This window comes from Neofelis nebulosa, chromosome 1 (assembly GCF_028018385.1).
Source record: "Neofelis nebulosa isolate mNeoNeb1 chromosome 1, mNeoNeb1.pri, whole genome shotgun sequence".
NCBI lineage: Eukaryota > Metazoa > Chordata > Mammalia > Carnivora > Felidae > Neofelis > Neofelis nebulosa.
This window is the reverse complement of record NC_080782.1, coordinates 13,872,330-13,886,597: the sequence shown is the minus strand read 5'-3', so window position 1 is coordinate 13,886,597 and position 14,268 is coordinate 13,872,330. Positions and strand designations below refer to the sequence as shown.

At 50.0% G+C, this 14,268-nt stretch overlaps 1 protein-coding gene across 3 annotated transcripts in view; it reads left to right on the top strand.

Moving 5' to 3' along the window:
• The first annotated feature begins 12,886 nt into the window (after positions 1 to 12,886).
• MYO10 (myosin X) overlaps positions 12,887 to 14,268 on the top strand; it is a 229,694-nt gene continuing 228,312 nt past the window's right edge. For all 3 annotated transcript variants that reach the window (XM_058716041.1, XM_058716048.1, XM_058716035.1), the window contains exon 1: positions 12,887 to 13,383. In XM_058716041.1, the coding sequence (XP_058572024.1) occupies positions 13,363 to 13,383 (21 nt within the window). In that variant the 5' untranslated portion in view covers positions 12,887 to 13,362. The remainder of the gene's footprint in view (positions 13,384 to 14,268) is intronic.

Here is a 14,268-nt window from a genome sequence, read left to right as displayed (position 1 = left end):
GTCTCTTTCTCTGAAGTTCACGGTCTTTCTAGGTTGGGACAGAAGAAAGAGCGTAAGTTCAAGAGATGTCATGTTACCGTGTGTCAACACCGGGAAAATGGGCAACTGCTTGCCTTCTGAGAGCCTCAGTTTCCCTGGGAGAATGAGTAGTTTTCCCTGGTAGAATGGACTCAAAACTGGTAGAATGAGTCCTCCCTTGCAGAGTTGATGCAAGCATTAACCAAATTGCCAGCAATGCATTTAGAACATCTCCCGACATGCTAGCTCTTGCTAATATGCCTTAGCCCTTATTCTTGGTAGCAGTCCCAGGGGTATTGTAACGATTATTAGGCTTAGCCCGTTAACCCGAAAGTTTTAGCTAACAATTCTATCGCTCCGCTCCTTCGTTATCACCCTCTCCTTTAGGCAACAGTGACAGACATCCTTCCAAGGGCTTGAGATACAGCGGGGAAACAGACAAATCCCCTGCTGTCAGGGAGCTGGCATTTCGGAGAGAAAGGCAGACAGTAAACAAGTTAACCAGGGATCAGTAAATCTTCTCTGAAAGGGACAGAGAGTAAATATTTTAGGCTCTGGGGGCCGCACGGTCTCACCTGCAACTACTCAGCTCCATGGTCCCAAAGCACCCACAGACCGTCTAAACGAAGGGGAGCGGCCGTTCTGATGAAACTGCATTTCCAAAACAGGTTCTGTGGCAGCTTTGGCCCCGGGGCTGCAGTTTGCTGACCACCCCCCCACCCCCCCACCCCCCCCCCCGCCCGAACACAAAGAGACTATCAGATCATTTCAAAGAGTGACAGACGCCCTGAAAAACTAGGCGGGGCAGGATCATACAACATGACAGGTGTGGCACACAGAATGAGACGGGCAGGTTCGACGCTGCCTCGAGCTGAGCCCTGAGTGGAGGGGGCAGCCTTGCAGAGTGAATAGGCTGAGTGGAAGGTGAGGGAACATCGAGGGTAAAGGAGACACACGGGCAAAGGCCAGGGGTGGCCTTGGGTGGCCAGCGTGGTGCTGGGCAGGGGAGAGGCAGGAAGGCCGTCCCGCAGGGCTTTGTCAGCCCGAAAGGAGCCGGTATTTGGTGATAACTGTAAAGGAGTCCCTTGTGGGTAGGGGGATGGGTGAAAGAGGTGAAGGGGATTAAGAACACTACCTTCTTTTTTTTTTTAAGTTTATTTTATTTTTGAGAGAGAGAAAGAGAGAGAGAACACGCGAGTGAGGGAGAGGCAGAGAGAAGAGAGAGCGAATTCCAAGCAGGCTCTGCACTGCCAGCACGAGCCGGATGCGGGGCTCGAACTCACCAACCGCAAGATCACGACTTGAGCCCAAACCAAGAAACCAATGCTTAACCGACTGAGCCACCCAGGGGCCCCACGAATTATGGAAATGTTGAATCACTATTTTGTCCACCTGAAACTAAGGTAACCCTGTGTGTTAACCACACTGGAATTTCAAAAGAAAATTAAAAAGTAGATAAAATATAAATAAAGAGGTCCCTTGCAGAGTTTTGGTGCAACAGTAGAGTATTGATTTACACTTTAAGATATCACTCTAGGGGCGCCTGGGTGGCTCAGTCAGTTACACATCCAACTTTGGCTCAGGTCATGATCTCACGGTGTGTGGGTTCGAGCCCCGCATGGGGCTCTGTGCTGACAGCTTGGGGCCTGGAGCCTGCTTCCGATTCTGTGTCTCCCTCCCTTTCTGCCCCTCCCCCACTTGCTCTGCATCTCTCTCTCTCTCTTTCAAATATAAACATTAAAAAAATGTATCGTTCGGGGCGCCTGGGTGGCGCAGTCGGTTAAGCGTCCGACTTCAGCCAGGTCACGATCTCGCGGTCCGTGAGTTCGAGCCCCGCGTCAGGCTCTGGGCTGATGGCTCGGAGCCTGGAGCCCGTTTCCGATTCTGTGTCTCCCTCTCTCTCTGCCCCTCCCCCGTTCATGCTCTGTCTCTCTCTGTCCCAAAAATAAATTAAAAACGTTGAAAAAAAAAATTAAAAAAAAATGTATCGTTCTAGATGCTGTGGAGCAGAGCAATCATTGGTGACACGGACAGTGGGGGGGGAGGGGAGGGGAGCTGAGGAAGAAGTGTCGATAAGGCGTGGAGACCCCAGGACACAGAATCCCTTGGGTATGCTTTGCTGGGAAGACCACAGGGGAGCCACTGAAGGACGAGTTGCCTTAAATGACAGATTTAAAGGTGGGGCTCCTGGAGCAGCTGTCTGCCGGCCAGGAGGGTCTGGGAGGGAAGAAGATGGTTCTGGTGAGGCAGGATGACGAGGGAAGGGAAAGACGGAGCCCAGAGAGAACGAGGCGGTGCCCTGGTCTGGTGGCTGCAGGCCGTAAAGCTGCAGGTGGGATGGTGGCTTCCAGAGAGACGACAGAGGAGTCTCCGTTTGGGTGTGTCTGCGATCTCAGGGAGCAGAGGGCCCCCGGGCTGGTTTTCCTGCATCTTCTGTTGATGCCTTCCCTCTGGTACCCAACTGAGACCTGCATCACCACGGATGTGCGGCCTTTCTTCACCGCCCCAACCCCCCCCCCCCCCCCCCACCACACCTGGAGGTTTGTAGTTGCCAGAATCCCTCCATCTCTCGAGGCCGCGATGCTCTGGCTTTCAAGACAACAGTGAGTCACCCGAGTCAACTGAGTAGTTAGCAGAGCAAGGGTGCATGGGGTCTGATCTGGTTACTAAGGAGCTGAGCCTGCAGGGCCATCGAATTTGAACCTGCCCCCCACCCCCACCCCTGGATCTCCTCTCTCCCTGTCATCTTTCATTGTCTTCCTCCTGCGTTCCCAAAATGCCCTTACCTCTCTTCTGGAGGGCTTCAGTCAATCACAACTCCTGTGTGACGACGTAACTACTACGACAGCCGTGAACATTATTCCTCCTGCTTCCCACAAGCCTCTACCTTCTCAGCACGTTCCTCAGGTTCACCTCCTCAGTCAGATGACACAATTTGCAAGGTTTTCCTTATTGAGTCCTGATCCCCGCCCCCCCCCCCCCCCAAGGGCAAGTGCAATAATTTATGAAATAGTCGATGTAAACAGGGGTGCACTCACAGTGACTCGTGACAACAGATTGCCATGTTGTCGAGAATTAAAAAAAATTTTTTTTAATGTTTATTTTTGAGAGGGAGAGGGAGAGAGAGAGAGAGAGAGAGAGACTGCATGAGTGGAGGAGGGGCAGAGAGAGAGGGAGACACAGAATCTGAAGCAGGCTCCAGGCTCTGAGCTGTCAGCACAGAGCCCGACGTGGGGTTTGAACTCACAGACTGTGAGATCATGACCTGAGCCAAAGTGACACGTCCAACGGACTGGGCCACCCAGGTGCCCCCTTCTTCTTCTTATAAGGACACCAGACCTACTGGATTAGGGCCCACCTTAACAACCTCATTTTAACTTAATCACCTTTGAAAGGCCCTACCTCTAAATACAGTCCTATTCTAGAGTATTAGGAGCTAGGACTACTAGTTTTGAATGGGGGGGGGGCACAATTCAGCCCATAATGCTCCCCAAGCTTTACTTCGTATCTTAACGTTGCCCTTAAAATTTTGTGTATGCTTCTTATGATAGAAATTTCCAGAGTCATTTCAAAATTATCTTTCAGTATCTCTCTGCAGCTGGTCTATTGATTTCTTTAGAGATCCTGTCTTGCTCATCTTTATATCTCCTGATACCTGACATCACAGATGCACGATAACATTGTTTGAATAATAATAATAAAAAAAAAGAAGAAGTGAAATGCTGCTCTTACAGAAAAAAAATGGGTATTTTATTTTTCAAAACGGGAATAGCTTTCTGATCCCATAGGTGTCACCAAAAAATCAGGAAATCTAGAATAGGGTCAAAGAATAATTTCTAATGGTCTTTGTCCTTGTTATCTAGGAATAACATCTGTTAAACATATCTGCTTTTGTCTTTTCTTTTTAACACATTTTAAAATGATTATTTACTTATTTTGAGACAGAGAGAGAGAAAGAGGCAGAGAGAGAGGGAGAGAGGAAAGTCCGAAGCAGGCTCTGCACTGTCAGTCCAGACCCTGATGCGGGGCTTGGCCTCACCAACCGTGAGATTATAACCTGAGTCAAAATCAGGAGTCGGACACTGAACCGGCTAAGCCACCCAGAAGCCCCTGGGTTTGTTTCTTTCAAAGCTCTCTACACAATTCATTTTATCAGCTGGGAAGAGCCAGGTGGCTGTTCCCTAGTATCTAGCCCTTTTCTTCCTCCCAGTTTCTAGTTCTTGGCTGGGTAAATAGAAACCCAGAATAAATATTATACTTCTCAGTATTCCTCGCAGCTGACGGCTAAGTTCTAGTCAACCGCATACGAATAGGTACCCTGTGCGACCGTCCCGGGGAACCCGGGCATGCTGTGTGTCCGCTCTGTCAGTCCTCATCACTCACTGTTTCCTGCTGCCTCGAAAGCCGGGGCTCCCTAACTGCCATGAGCCACGGAGGCGTACTGCAGAGAGAGCTGGAAGGAGTCAGTGTCCCTAGAGACTGGGCAACATCCCAGGCCTCCTGGCTTGGTTTATGAGAGAAAAACAAACTTGTCTGCCTTAAGCCATGGCCAGTTTTAAATGTTTATAACGTGCAGATATGTCATTTCTTTGCCTAGTCATATTTCCGCATCAATAAATATGGGTAGTACGATGGGTTAAAACGGCCACAGACGAGTCCACTCTGGTGGCTCCTCCAAAGGTTAAACGTAGAATTACCATACGACCCGGCAATTTCACCCCTCATTGAATTGGATTCTGCAAAGGAATTGAAAACAGGCACCTGAGTATTCACAGCAGCACCATTCACCTTAACGAGAAGGTAGAAACGATGAAAAGACCCGTCAACTGACAAACGGATCAACCGAATGTGGTCTATCCATACAATGGAATATTATTCAATCAGAAAGGTGAATAAAGTACTAAAACACGTGGCAGCCTGGATGAACGTTGAAAACACTGTGTTGAGTGACAGAAGCCAGTCACAAAAGCTCTGTGTGGTTCCCCTTTATGTGAAATATTCAGGATAGGCAAATCCATAGAGACAGAGAGCAAATCCGTTGCTGGGGGCTGGGGGTAGACAGGAATCTGAGTGGCTGGTTAATAGGTTTGAGGTTTCCTTTGGGGGTGAAAATGTTCTGGACTAGGGAGGTGCAGGTACCGTGAATATATTAAATGCCACCAAACGCACTGCGCACATGAAACGCTACTGTGCACTTTAAAATGGCGAACAAACCAAAAAACAAACAACGAGGTCACGCATTCTTTGCAGCTTCTTCCATCAAGAGAGGCCGGAATCTGGGCTGGCCTTAGGTCAGGTTTTGACCAATAAAATGCGGCCCACACAATGTCGTGTAACTTCTGTGCAAGTTCTCAAAAGGTCTTGCGAATCCTGCCCTCTCCCTGTCACGGTGCGAAGACAGACCACGTGGAGAGAGTGGCCCAGCTGTCCCGGCTGCCTCCCCCCACCAGGTTCCTGCCGTATGTGGACGGCGTGTTTGAGGACCAGCCACAGCTGAGCACCTGTCTGCCTGCAGCTGCTGGAGAGAACCCAGTTGACCTTGAAGTCATGAAGCCCAGTCAAGCCAAGTCAAGCCACGGCGTTGTGGGAAATAATAAGTCATTGTTGTCTGCAGCCACTGAGTTTTAGGTAGCTTGTTGCACAGAAGCAGATCTCTAACCCCGAGGGTGTCTGCTATGCACATTTGTCACAATTTACTCAGCCGGGCTCCTGCCGAGAGGCGCTAAGGTGGTGTCCAGGTTCCTAACTACTGTAAACAACTCTGTCCTGGACATTCTTTTACAAACAACTTTCTGCCCTTATCTGATTTTGCAGAGGATTGGCCCTGGATGTAGCTCCTGAGTCTTACTCCTCCCCCCCCCCTCCCCCCCCCCCCCCTAGTTTCTCTCTTGCGTGCCAGCCTTGAGCTGTTTTCTGTGCTGGTGTTCAAGGCTGCCCTGAAGGTATATAAAACCCCTGTATATATACAAATACTTTGATTTAAATATTTATTACAAAATTCATGGGCCCATGGGAGGTAGAGTGACCCCTCCACGGAGATTTAGAATAAGAACCCTTCGGTATTTGTTTGTTCCGGCAAACGTAGGTGAAGAGTCTTCTTAGGGTCCGGGTGCTGGCTCTCCTGTTGGTAGCCGGGACTACTGTCGTCATCCTGCGTCCTCGGTGAGTGAAAGTCACTCAAGCATGGCTCGTTAGCCTCATTCAGGTGGCCCCATCCCTCACAATCCTGTGAAAAACACACTGCACTGGCCAGCAGGAGAAGCCAGGTGGCTGTCCTCCTGGGACTGAGGTCCAGCCACGGGCTCCAGAGGGTCCCCGAGACATGCCAGCCCTGGACTTCTGGATGACACCTTGTGTGGGGGAGAGGGTCGGAGAGAGCCCCGAAGAGGAGAAATGAAGACTGAATCCACATGGGACTGATCTAGGTCCAGGGTGGCTCCCGTGGATGGCCCAGCTGGCCCCAGACAGTTGCAGGCACCAAAGGAGCACTGAGACCACTTTGAGAAAAGCAGCCCACGTCTAAAGGTGTCTGAAGGTGGCACTTGCCTGGCCCTTAAGGTGATGCTCTTCTAAGGTATTGGCAGGCTACAGACCGCAAATTGAATTAAGAGGTACTACAAAGGGTATTACAGGGCTTGCTGTATCATTGGAAGGGCTGGAGGAGTGAGTTTTTACGTCTCCAGAAACAATTCTGAGAACCACAGCCCGGAATGGGCCTGGTGAGTCGGGGGCCTCCCCGCCTACCCCCCCTAAGGAACCTGCTGCCGCTCCTGCCGGCCGGGTAGTCGCTGCCCTCACGGCTAACCACAGATCCACTCAACTCTGTCACAAACAGGGTCACCCCCATTTGCCCTCCAAGCCCCCATTTCCCCCGAGGAGGGGAAACCTCGAGTGGGTGCATGGGACTGATAGAACTGAAGTCACATGTTTGGAGCAAAAGAAGCTTGAATATTCTCCGTTGGGCTAGAGGGATTCACATCATGAAGGCCCTCTCAGCACGTGATAGGATCATCAGAAGACCCGGGGCAGCTCTAGGTGACAGAGCCCTGCTCATCAAGGTGGCCGAATTCTATCGTTCCACGAATCAATACAGGCCGGTTGGTAGAAGGTGGTGAAGACAGTGAAGAGTTAGTTTGGCCACGTGAAGGGGGGAGAAGGAAGTCGGGGAGGAAACAATCAACAGGGGTGTGGGAATACGTGGCTGGGACTTCTCAGAGCTTGAGTTACGGACGTGGGATCAATTTCCGAGGAGACCGGAAGTGACGGACCGCGTGCGGCAGCCACGTAAGCGTAGGGAAGAGGAAGTGTGCTCAGGCTTGAGCGTATTTCAGAGGCGGAAGGAGAGCAGGGGGCCGTAAAAGTGGCAGCGAAAGCGCTCCAAGAGACGGGGAAGCAGGACAAATGCAGCGCTCTCAAAGCTAGGCGGGACCGGCTACGTAATTTTTAGGGCCCAGTGCAAAACGGAAGAACGGGGCCCCTTGTTCAGAGGTCGGTAAGGAGTTTGAGACATCACAACAGAGTATTAACCCAAGCCCAGGGCCCCTTCTGACCGTCGGGTCCTGTGCGGCTCTCTCTCCAGGCTGCCCGCTCTGGAAGCTGGCCCGGGAGCTGAGAAGTTCGAGAGTTCCAGAGGAGGGGCGACGTCAAGGGAGATGACATTTGAGAACGGGCTGTTGAATTTGGTTATTTCAAGGTCACGGTGATCTTCGCGAGAGTGGAATTGCGGGCAAATATCTGATTGTAAGGGGTTGGAGAGCTGATGGCTCAGAGAGGAAGGCGTAGAAAGTGACAAGGCCGGGGCTGAAGAGATGGCCCAGGAGTTCAGAGAGCAAGTGGGTTAGGAAACAGCCATGTATTTAAATTTTATTTTAGGGGAGCCTGGGTGACTCAGTCGGTTGAGCGTCCGACTTGGGCTCAGGTCATGATCTCACAGCTCGGGAGTTCGAGCCCCACGTCGGGCTCTGTGCTGACGGCTCGGAGCCTGGAGCCTGCTTCGGATTCTGTGTCTCCTTCTCTCTCTGCCCCTAACCCACTCGCATTCTGTGTCTGTCTCTCTCAAAAATAAATAAACATTAAAATTTTTTTTAAATTTATTTTAATATTTATTTATTTTTGAGGCGGGGAGGGGCAGAGAGAGAGGGGGACAGAGGATCCGCAGAGGGCTCTGCGTGGATAGCGGAGAGCCTGAGGAGGGGCTCGACTCATGAACTGTTGAGATCGTGACAGGAGCCCAACTCGACTTGACCGACCGAGCCACCCAGGGGCCCCAGAAACAGCCATTTGCAAGTGGAACAGACACAAACACATTTATTGGCTTGAATAACACAACCAGGAAAAACTGAAAAATCAAGAAAGGAGAGTAAGCGAAGACACGAGGTTGGGAAGTGGTAAACATGTTGTGATTAACGGAAAGTCCGCTTCAGAGCCGCTCTGGAACAATGAAAGAGCAGGAAGATACAAAGAAATCAAGGAGAATGGGGGCCGTCACAGTCTCTAAGCAGGCAGAGTATATCACCCTGGAGGGTTTCAAGGAGTTGGATTCCATTCGTTTATCACATTCAACAGAACCAGGACCTCGCACTTTAAAAGGAAACAGATTCATTTGTGAAAACCATCCTCTGTGCTTCTGTGGGCCGTCAATTTAGAAAGCATTCCCTCTGTAGTCTGGAGCCATGGGGATTTAGTTAGAATCTACTATCCACTGAGTGGCCTGCTTCTGATGAGGTCAATTACATCTTAGCCCAAGTCCATCGTGTTTAGAAAACAAGGAAGAGTAGCAAATTCATTTTTTTTTTTTGAGTGTCTTATCCCTGCTTGATTTCTGTCGATTCTTTTGTACTTGTTTAGTTCTATTACAGGGTAAAACACTTCACATCATTTCACCGCCAACTTTATTCTTTCTCGGCAAATCTTTCCCAATCATTCTCAGTTTCACATGAAAAGAAAAATCCCTTCTGGGCTTTTGAATTGCAAGTTATGAGAAATAAACACACACACACACGCACACACACAAACATTTGTCTACAAGTTTCAAGAACATGTAAAAACGCCCTTCATTTTTGTTCAGAAAAGCAAATACATTTAATTTTTAAAATATCCAAGATTATAGGTGAACCCAAAGAACACCCGCTGTTTGGTGGAGCATGAAAAACAGGATTTTAGAGTTGTGTCAGTTATTAACTTCTAATTTGTGTGAAAGAACCTTCCTGCACTTTCCCTTTCCATACCTAGTAATTAAACCATTACTCTGACGGGAGCAATTACAGGTGAGTATTTAATAAAAACAAAAGTAATGGAAAAGGTTCTATACATGAAGACACAACCAGATTAGGAACTGCTAGCAGCCACAGAACAACAACAAAGAACTCGATTTGAAATCACCAAGGAAGTTAAGACAACACACTTCAAATAAAATCAAACAAACACACGGTGGAAAACAAAAACAGAGGGAGATCATATTACTTCATTCATTATATACCCTACATGATTCTCCCTTTGTGTGGGGAAATGGCCCCATTTGTATTAAAATAAATTTTTCAGCAGTGTGGGTTAATTTTTGCAGCTAAGTAAGAGAATGTAGCCTGAGCTTCTTTGGTGTTTTGTTTTGAAAATGACAATTAGCATGGAGTCTTTGAGAAATAAGGATAATTGAGAAGAATTTTGTCTCCGGAAATGTGCCCATTCTGTCATTAACATTCTTGGGGTGCCTGGGTGGCTCAGTTGGTTAAGCGTCCGACTTCAGCTCAGGTCATAATCTCCAGGTCCGTGAGTTCGAGTCCTGCATCGGGCTCTGTGCTGACAGCTCAGAGCCTGGAGTCTGCTTCAGATTTTGTGTCTCTCTCTGGGCTTCCCTTGCTCATGTTCTGTCGCTCTCTGAAAAATAAACATTAAAAAAAACCACACACACACACACACACACATTCTTGAGCCTGTCACTTGTTAGAGGTCAAGGTTTAACTGTCTTAGCCTAATCAGCTTTGACCAATGGGTAAGACAGCTTCTTAAAAGGAAGCATATAACTTTAAAAAACTGGTAAGAAGAATAGATATTCTTAGAGATCTATCGATTTAAATTGCTTCCCCTTCTCTGTCCAATTTTGTCTAGGCCCTTGTAAATTTAACATGGTCCTTTTCAACAATGGCTTCTGAATGCTTAAAATAACATGCACTTTGCTGTTTGTCCAACAGTCTTACTGTTGCAGTTCATCTTTATGCCTTTTGGAGAATGTACGTTTATACAGAAAATCTGATGAATTCTGATAACCACAAGGAGTGATTCTCAAACTCAGAATTGCCTACTTGGGTACTTACTAAAATGCCGATTTTTAGGCACCCAGCCCATATATATATGTATGTATATATATATATATATATACATATATATATATTTTTTCTTTTGTAACAACTTTCAGGAGATTTTGATAAGGTGGTGTAAACTTTTTTTTTTTTTTTCAACGTTTTTATTTATTTTTGGGACAGAGAGAGACAGAGCATGAACGGGGGAGGGGCAGAGAGAGAGGGAGACACAGAATCGGAAACAGGCTCCAGGCTCCGAGCCATCAGCCCAGAGCCCGACGCGGGGCTCGAACTCACGGACCGCGAGATCGTGACCTGGCTGAAGTCGGACGCTTAACCGACTGCGCCACCCAGGCGCCCCAGGTGGTGTAAACTTTTTAAAGAAATATAATAATTCAGTAAAATTCAACCCTTATGTATTGGATCTGGCTCACAATTCTTTATGAGTCACAGTGGGGGTAATTATTAACTATATCTTCTTAATCAACAGGGAAGTGACCTTTAAAAAATTAATAGACTTTATGTTTTTGAGCAGTTTTAGGATTACAGAACAATTGAAAGGGAAGTGTCCCCTCACCAACCCCCTCCCTCCAGTCTCTGTAATTAACGTGCTGTATTGGTGTGGTACATTTGTTACAATTGAGAAGCCAGTACTGGAAAGTGACTTTGAAAGGACATGGCCAAAGCCGAGCAGGACATTGGTGGCTGGGTTGATGCCGGGAACCCAGCCACACCCACACACTTGCTTGAACAAGCTGCCTGGTAATTTCTCTTGAGAGATGTTCTATACAGATTAACACCAAAATGACTGTTAATTGTTTTACGCCAGCATCTGGGCACAGGTGGCCCCAGGACTCGTTTGAGCACTTTGGCTGGTGCCTGGGATTGTTGGTATTTATCCTGGCCCCATCTTAATTTTGCTGGCAACCTGGGACACAAGCTTCCATGGCTTAGGTGTGTAAACGTGAATCAGGGCACTAGCATAGCACACTGTCACCAATTAATTTACACCTTGACTCTTTCCAAAGGGAAGTGGGGTGGGTATGAGGAGATTTATGCTGAAGCACTGCTCTGAGATTCAGGTTACAGACACACTTGGATTTTCACCTAAGGATTACAGAAGGATGCTACATCCCTTCATTCTCTGAGACAGGCTGGGGATACAAATTTTAAAGTACAGTTCCCTCTGTTAACGAGCTTCAATTCTCCCAAATGAAGAAAGACAGGACACCAGAAAAACAAAACAAAACAAAACCTCAAACCAAAAAAAACCCACAAAAAACAAAAAACAAAAAAAGAAAAAAACAAAAAAACCTTAAGCCATACAGTGTCCTCAACAGTTTTAGGAATAAGGCACACCCCGTGTTGTGTGGCTGGGTAAGTGGCCTGGCATTTCTGGGAAGACTGCCCCTGGAAGATGTGACTTTCTGACTTGAGTTTTAAAGGATGAGTAGCAGTTGGCAGATCCCCTGGAGAGAACTTCGCAAACCACTTGTGGCGAAGAACCAGTCGTTTTTGTTTCCAATTTGCCAGGTACCAATAGAACTCCCCTGTGCCAGGCATGACTCACCACGAATCCGACAATACCAAAGCTCGTTTACACTCGGTTGAGAGAGTCCTCCGGCCATTTGTTTGGCTGTCGAGGCATTTTTAAATGGCTACAAAAGTTCCTAAACCTTTGCTCTCAATTTTTCTACCTGTTACAGACGGGCTTCCGTTTGCAGACCAGCACAGGGCCTGGTGCCTCCGTTTGAGGGCACCTGGAAGCTTATTAGAAATGCCCCACTGAATTCCAACCTGTATTTTAATAAGATTCCCAGGTGGTTCCTGTGCACGCTCAGGTTTAAGGACCTGCCTTAGAGGAAACAACTCCGTATCAGGTGGTTTGATCCTTCACCTCACTTCCCTTTGCCTGTTTCCTTCAGGCCTAGGAAAAGGGTTACATTTTTTTCTGGTGCAACTGGCCATGTCCTCTTCCAGGTTACAAAACTACATTCCCCGGCTGCTAGGGAAAACGTCTGTGAACCCGACTGCAGGACAGAAACTCTACACGGGAAGGCAGCTTCTAGAAATTCTGAGCAGCCTCCGTTCTCCGCTTTGATCTGGCCCAACAGCCGGGGCAGCTCGGCCGACCGCGCTTCCTTCCCCGGGGTCGCTCATCTGCCGAGCAGCATTAATGAGATCCGTGTTGAGCGGGTTCCAGGGTCCGCTGAAGATCAAAGGCACAAAAGAACCCCCCAACCCCTCCTCCCCGGTGACTATTTGGTCTCTAGCACCAGAGGGTAGAGTCGACTCCTCCGCCCACGCCTGGATGGGGAGGCGGAGACACCAGAGGGTGCAGCCCGGCCCTCCCGTCCCCTCCCCTGTCCTCTCCTCTCGCCGCCGAGCCGGCGTCCGCCTCAGGCGGGGTGGGCGGGGCCGGACCCTGCCGCAGCGCGGGGCGGGGTTGGCTGAGGGTTGGGCTCCTGGAGGGGCGGGCGAGTGGGCGGGGCCCAGCGCCTGGAGGGGCGGGGCGGGGCGGGGCGGGGCGGGGCTGGTGGGCGGGGCGAGTGCTCCTGTCTGCAAATCTCCGCGCTGCGGTGAGCCGGCTGAGTCCAGGCGCCCGAACCCCCACCGCGGCGGCGCTCGCGCTGGGGTAGCTACTCCGGGCACGCTTTGTGGCCGCTGTCCCCCTGTCGCGGCGAGCGCCTCCGGCTGGGGCGCAGGAGGAGGGGGCGCGCTCCCAAGACCCCCGCCGCCCTCCCCCAGCCCGGGGGAAGAATGTGTCACCAGCTGTTCTCCGCTCGCGAGCGCTGCGCGCAGAAGTAAGGAACTTGGAGGCAGGGAGACAAAGGCTGCTGTTGGGACGGATGAGTTAGAGACTTGGGTTTGGGCAAACAAAAGGTGCGAAAGACGAGAAGGGGGTAAGGCGATGGCAGCCGGGGAGCCCCGCGGGCTCGGGTTCCTGGGAATCGCGCCGTGACACGCATGGTTTCCCCGGACCGTCTGCTGGGCTGACTTCCGCGAGCCGGACGCGGGACTCGGGCAAGTTGGGGAGCGCCCTGGAACAATGGACAACTTCTTCCCCGAGGTGAGTGCGCTCGCGCCGGCGACCCTGCCGGGACCTGGCCCCCGCGCCCCGGGAGGGATCTACCCACCGCGCCGCGCGCACGCTTGGGACCCTGTCCTACCTAAGCCCGGGAGGGCAAAACTTTCCGGGAGTCGCCTGAAATCACCCCCGGGAAGTCTCCGGATGAGTAAGCCGAGGCAGGTTTTGTTTTGTCCCGCGCTCCGGGACGTAGCGAAGGTGAGCCTCCTTCCGCGTGGGTGGCTGGCTCACCGGGTGTCCCTGCGGCGCCCCGCGCGAGGTGAGGCGCCGGGCGCCGGGCCGCGGCTGCCGGGGTGCGGGAAGCCCAATCGAATGTTCTACCGGGACGTGCCTTTCTCCAAGAAAGTTCTGGTCTGGTATTTCCTTTGCAAAACGTGCCGGCTTCCTGTGAGAGGGGCACAAACCCTTCCAGAGGAGACGGCTTAATGAAGTGCGAGAAGCGAGGCGAGGGTTTAATCATTCACTGTGTTCTCTGCCTACGGGACCTTTGGAGTCTAGGTGGTAGCGCTCCCCAAAATGTGCTCATTCAGGGTTTGAGATCACTCCAGAGGCAGAGATCAAAAATTCATGTGCTTGTGCTGACGGTCCTTGGCATATTGGGAATTCGAATTTAAAGAAAATCGTTTAGGGCAAACAATGATTATTTTTAACGTTTAAGCTGATGCCCCTTTTAGGGCCATTGAGGGCGGGACACCACGGTTACTTGAAACCCTTGACTTGAGAACCTTTTTTTTCTTTTTTTTTTTTGCCCCCTCCCTGGGATGGAGAGTTACTGTGGTTTTTTGGCTCCCTCTCCTTTCTTGGTTGTGTTTATTTAATAAATTCTGTTTTAAGTTTGAGGTTTGAAGTGGCTCAAAGTAAACTGAG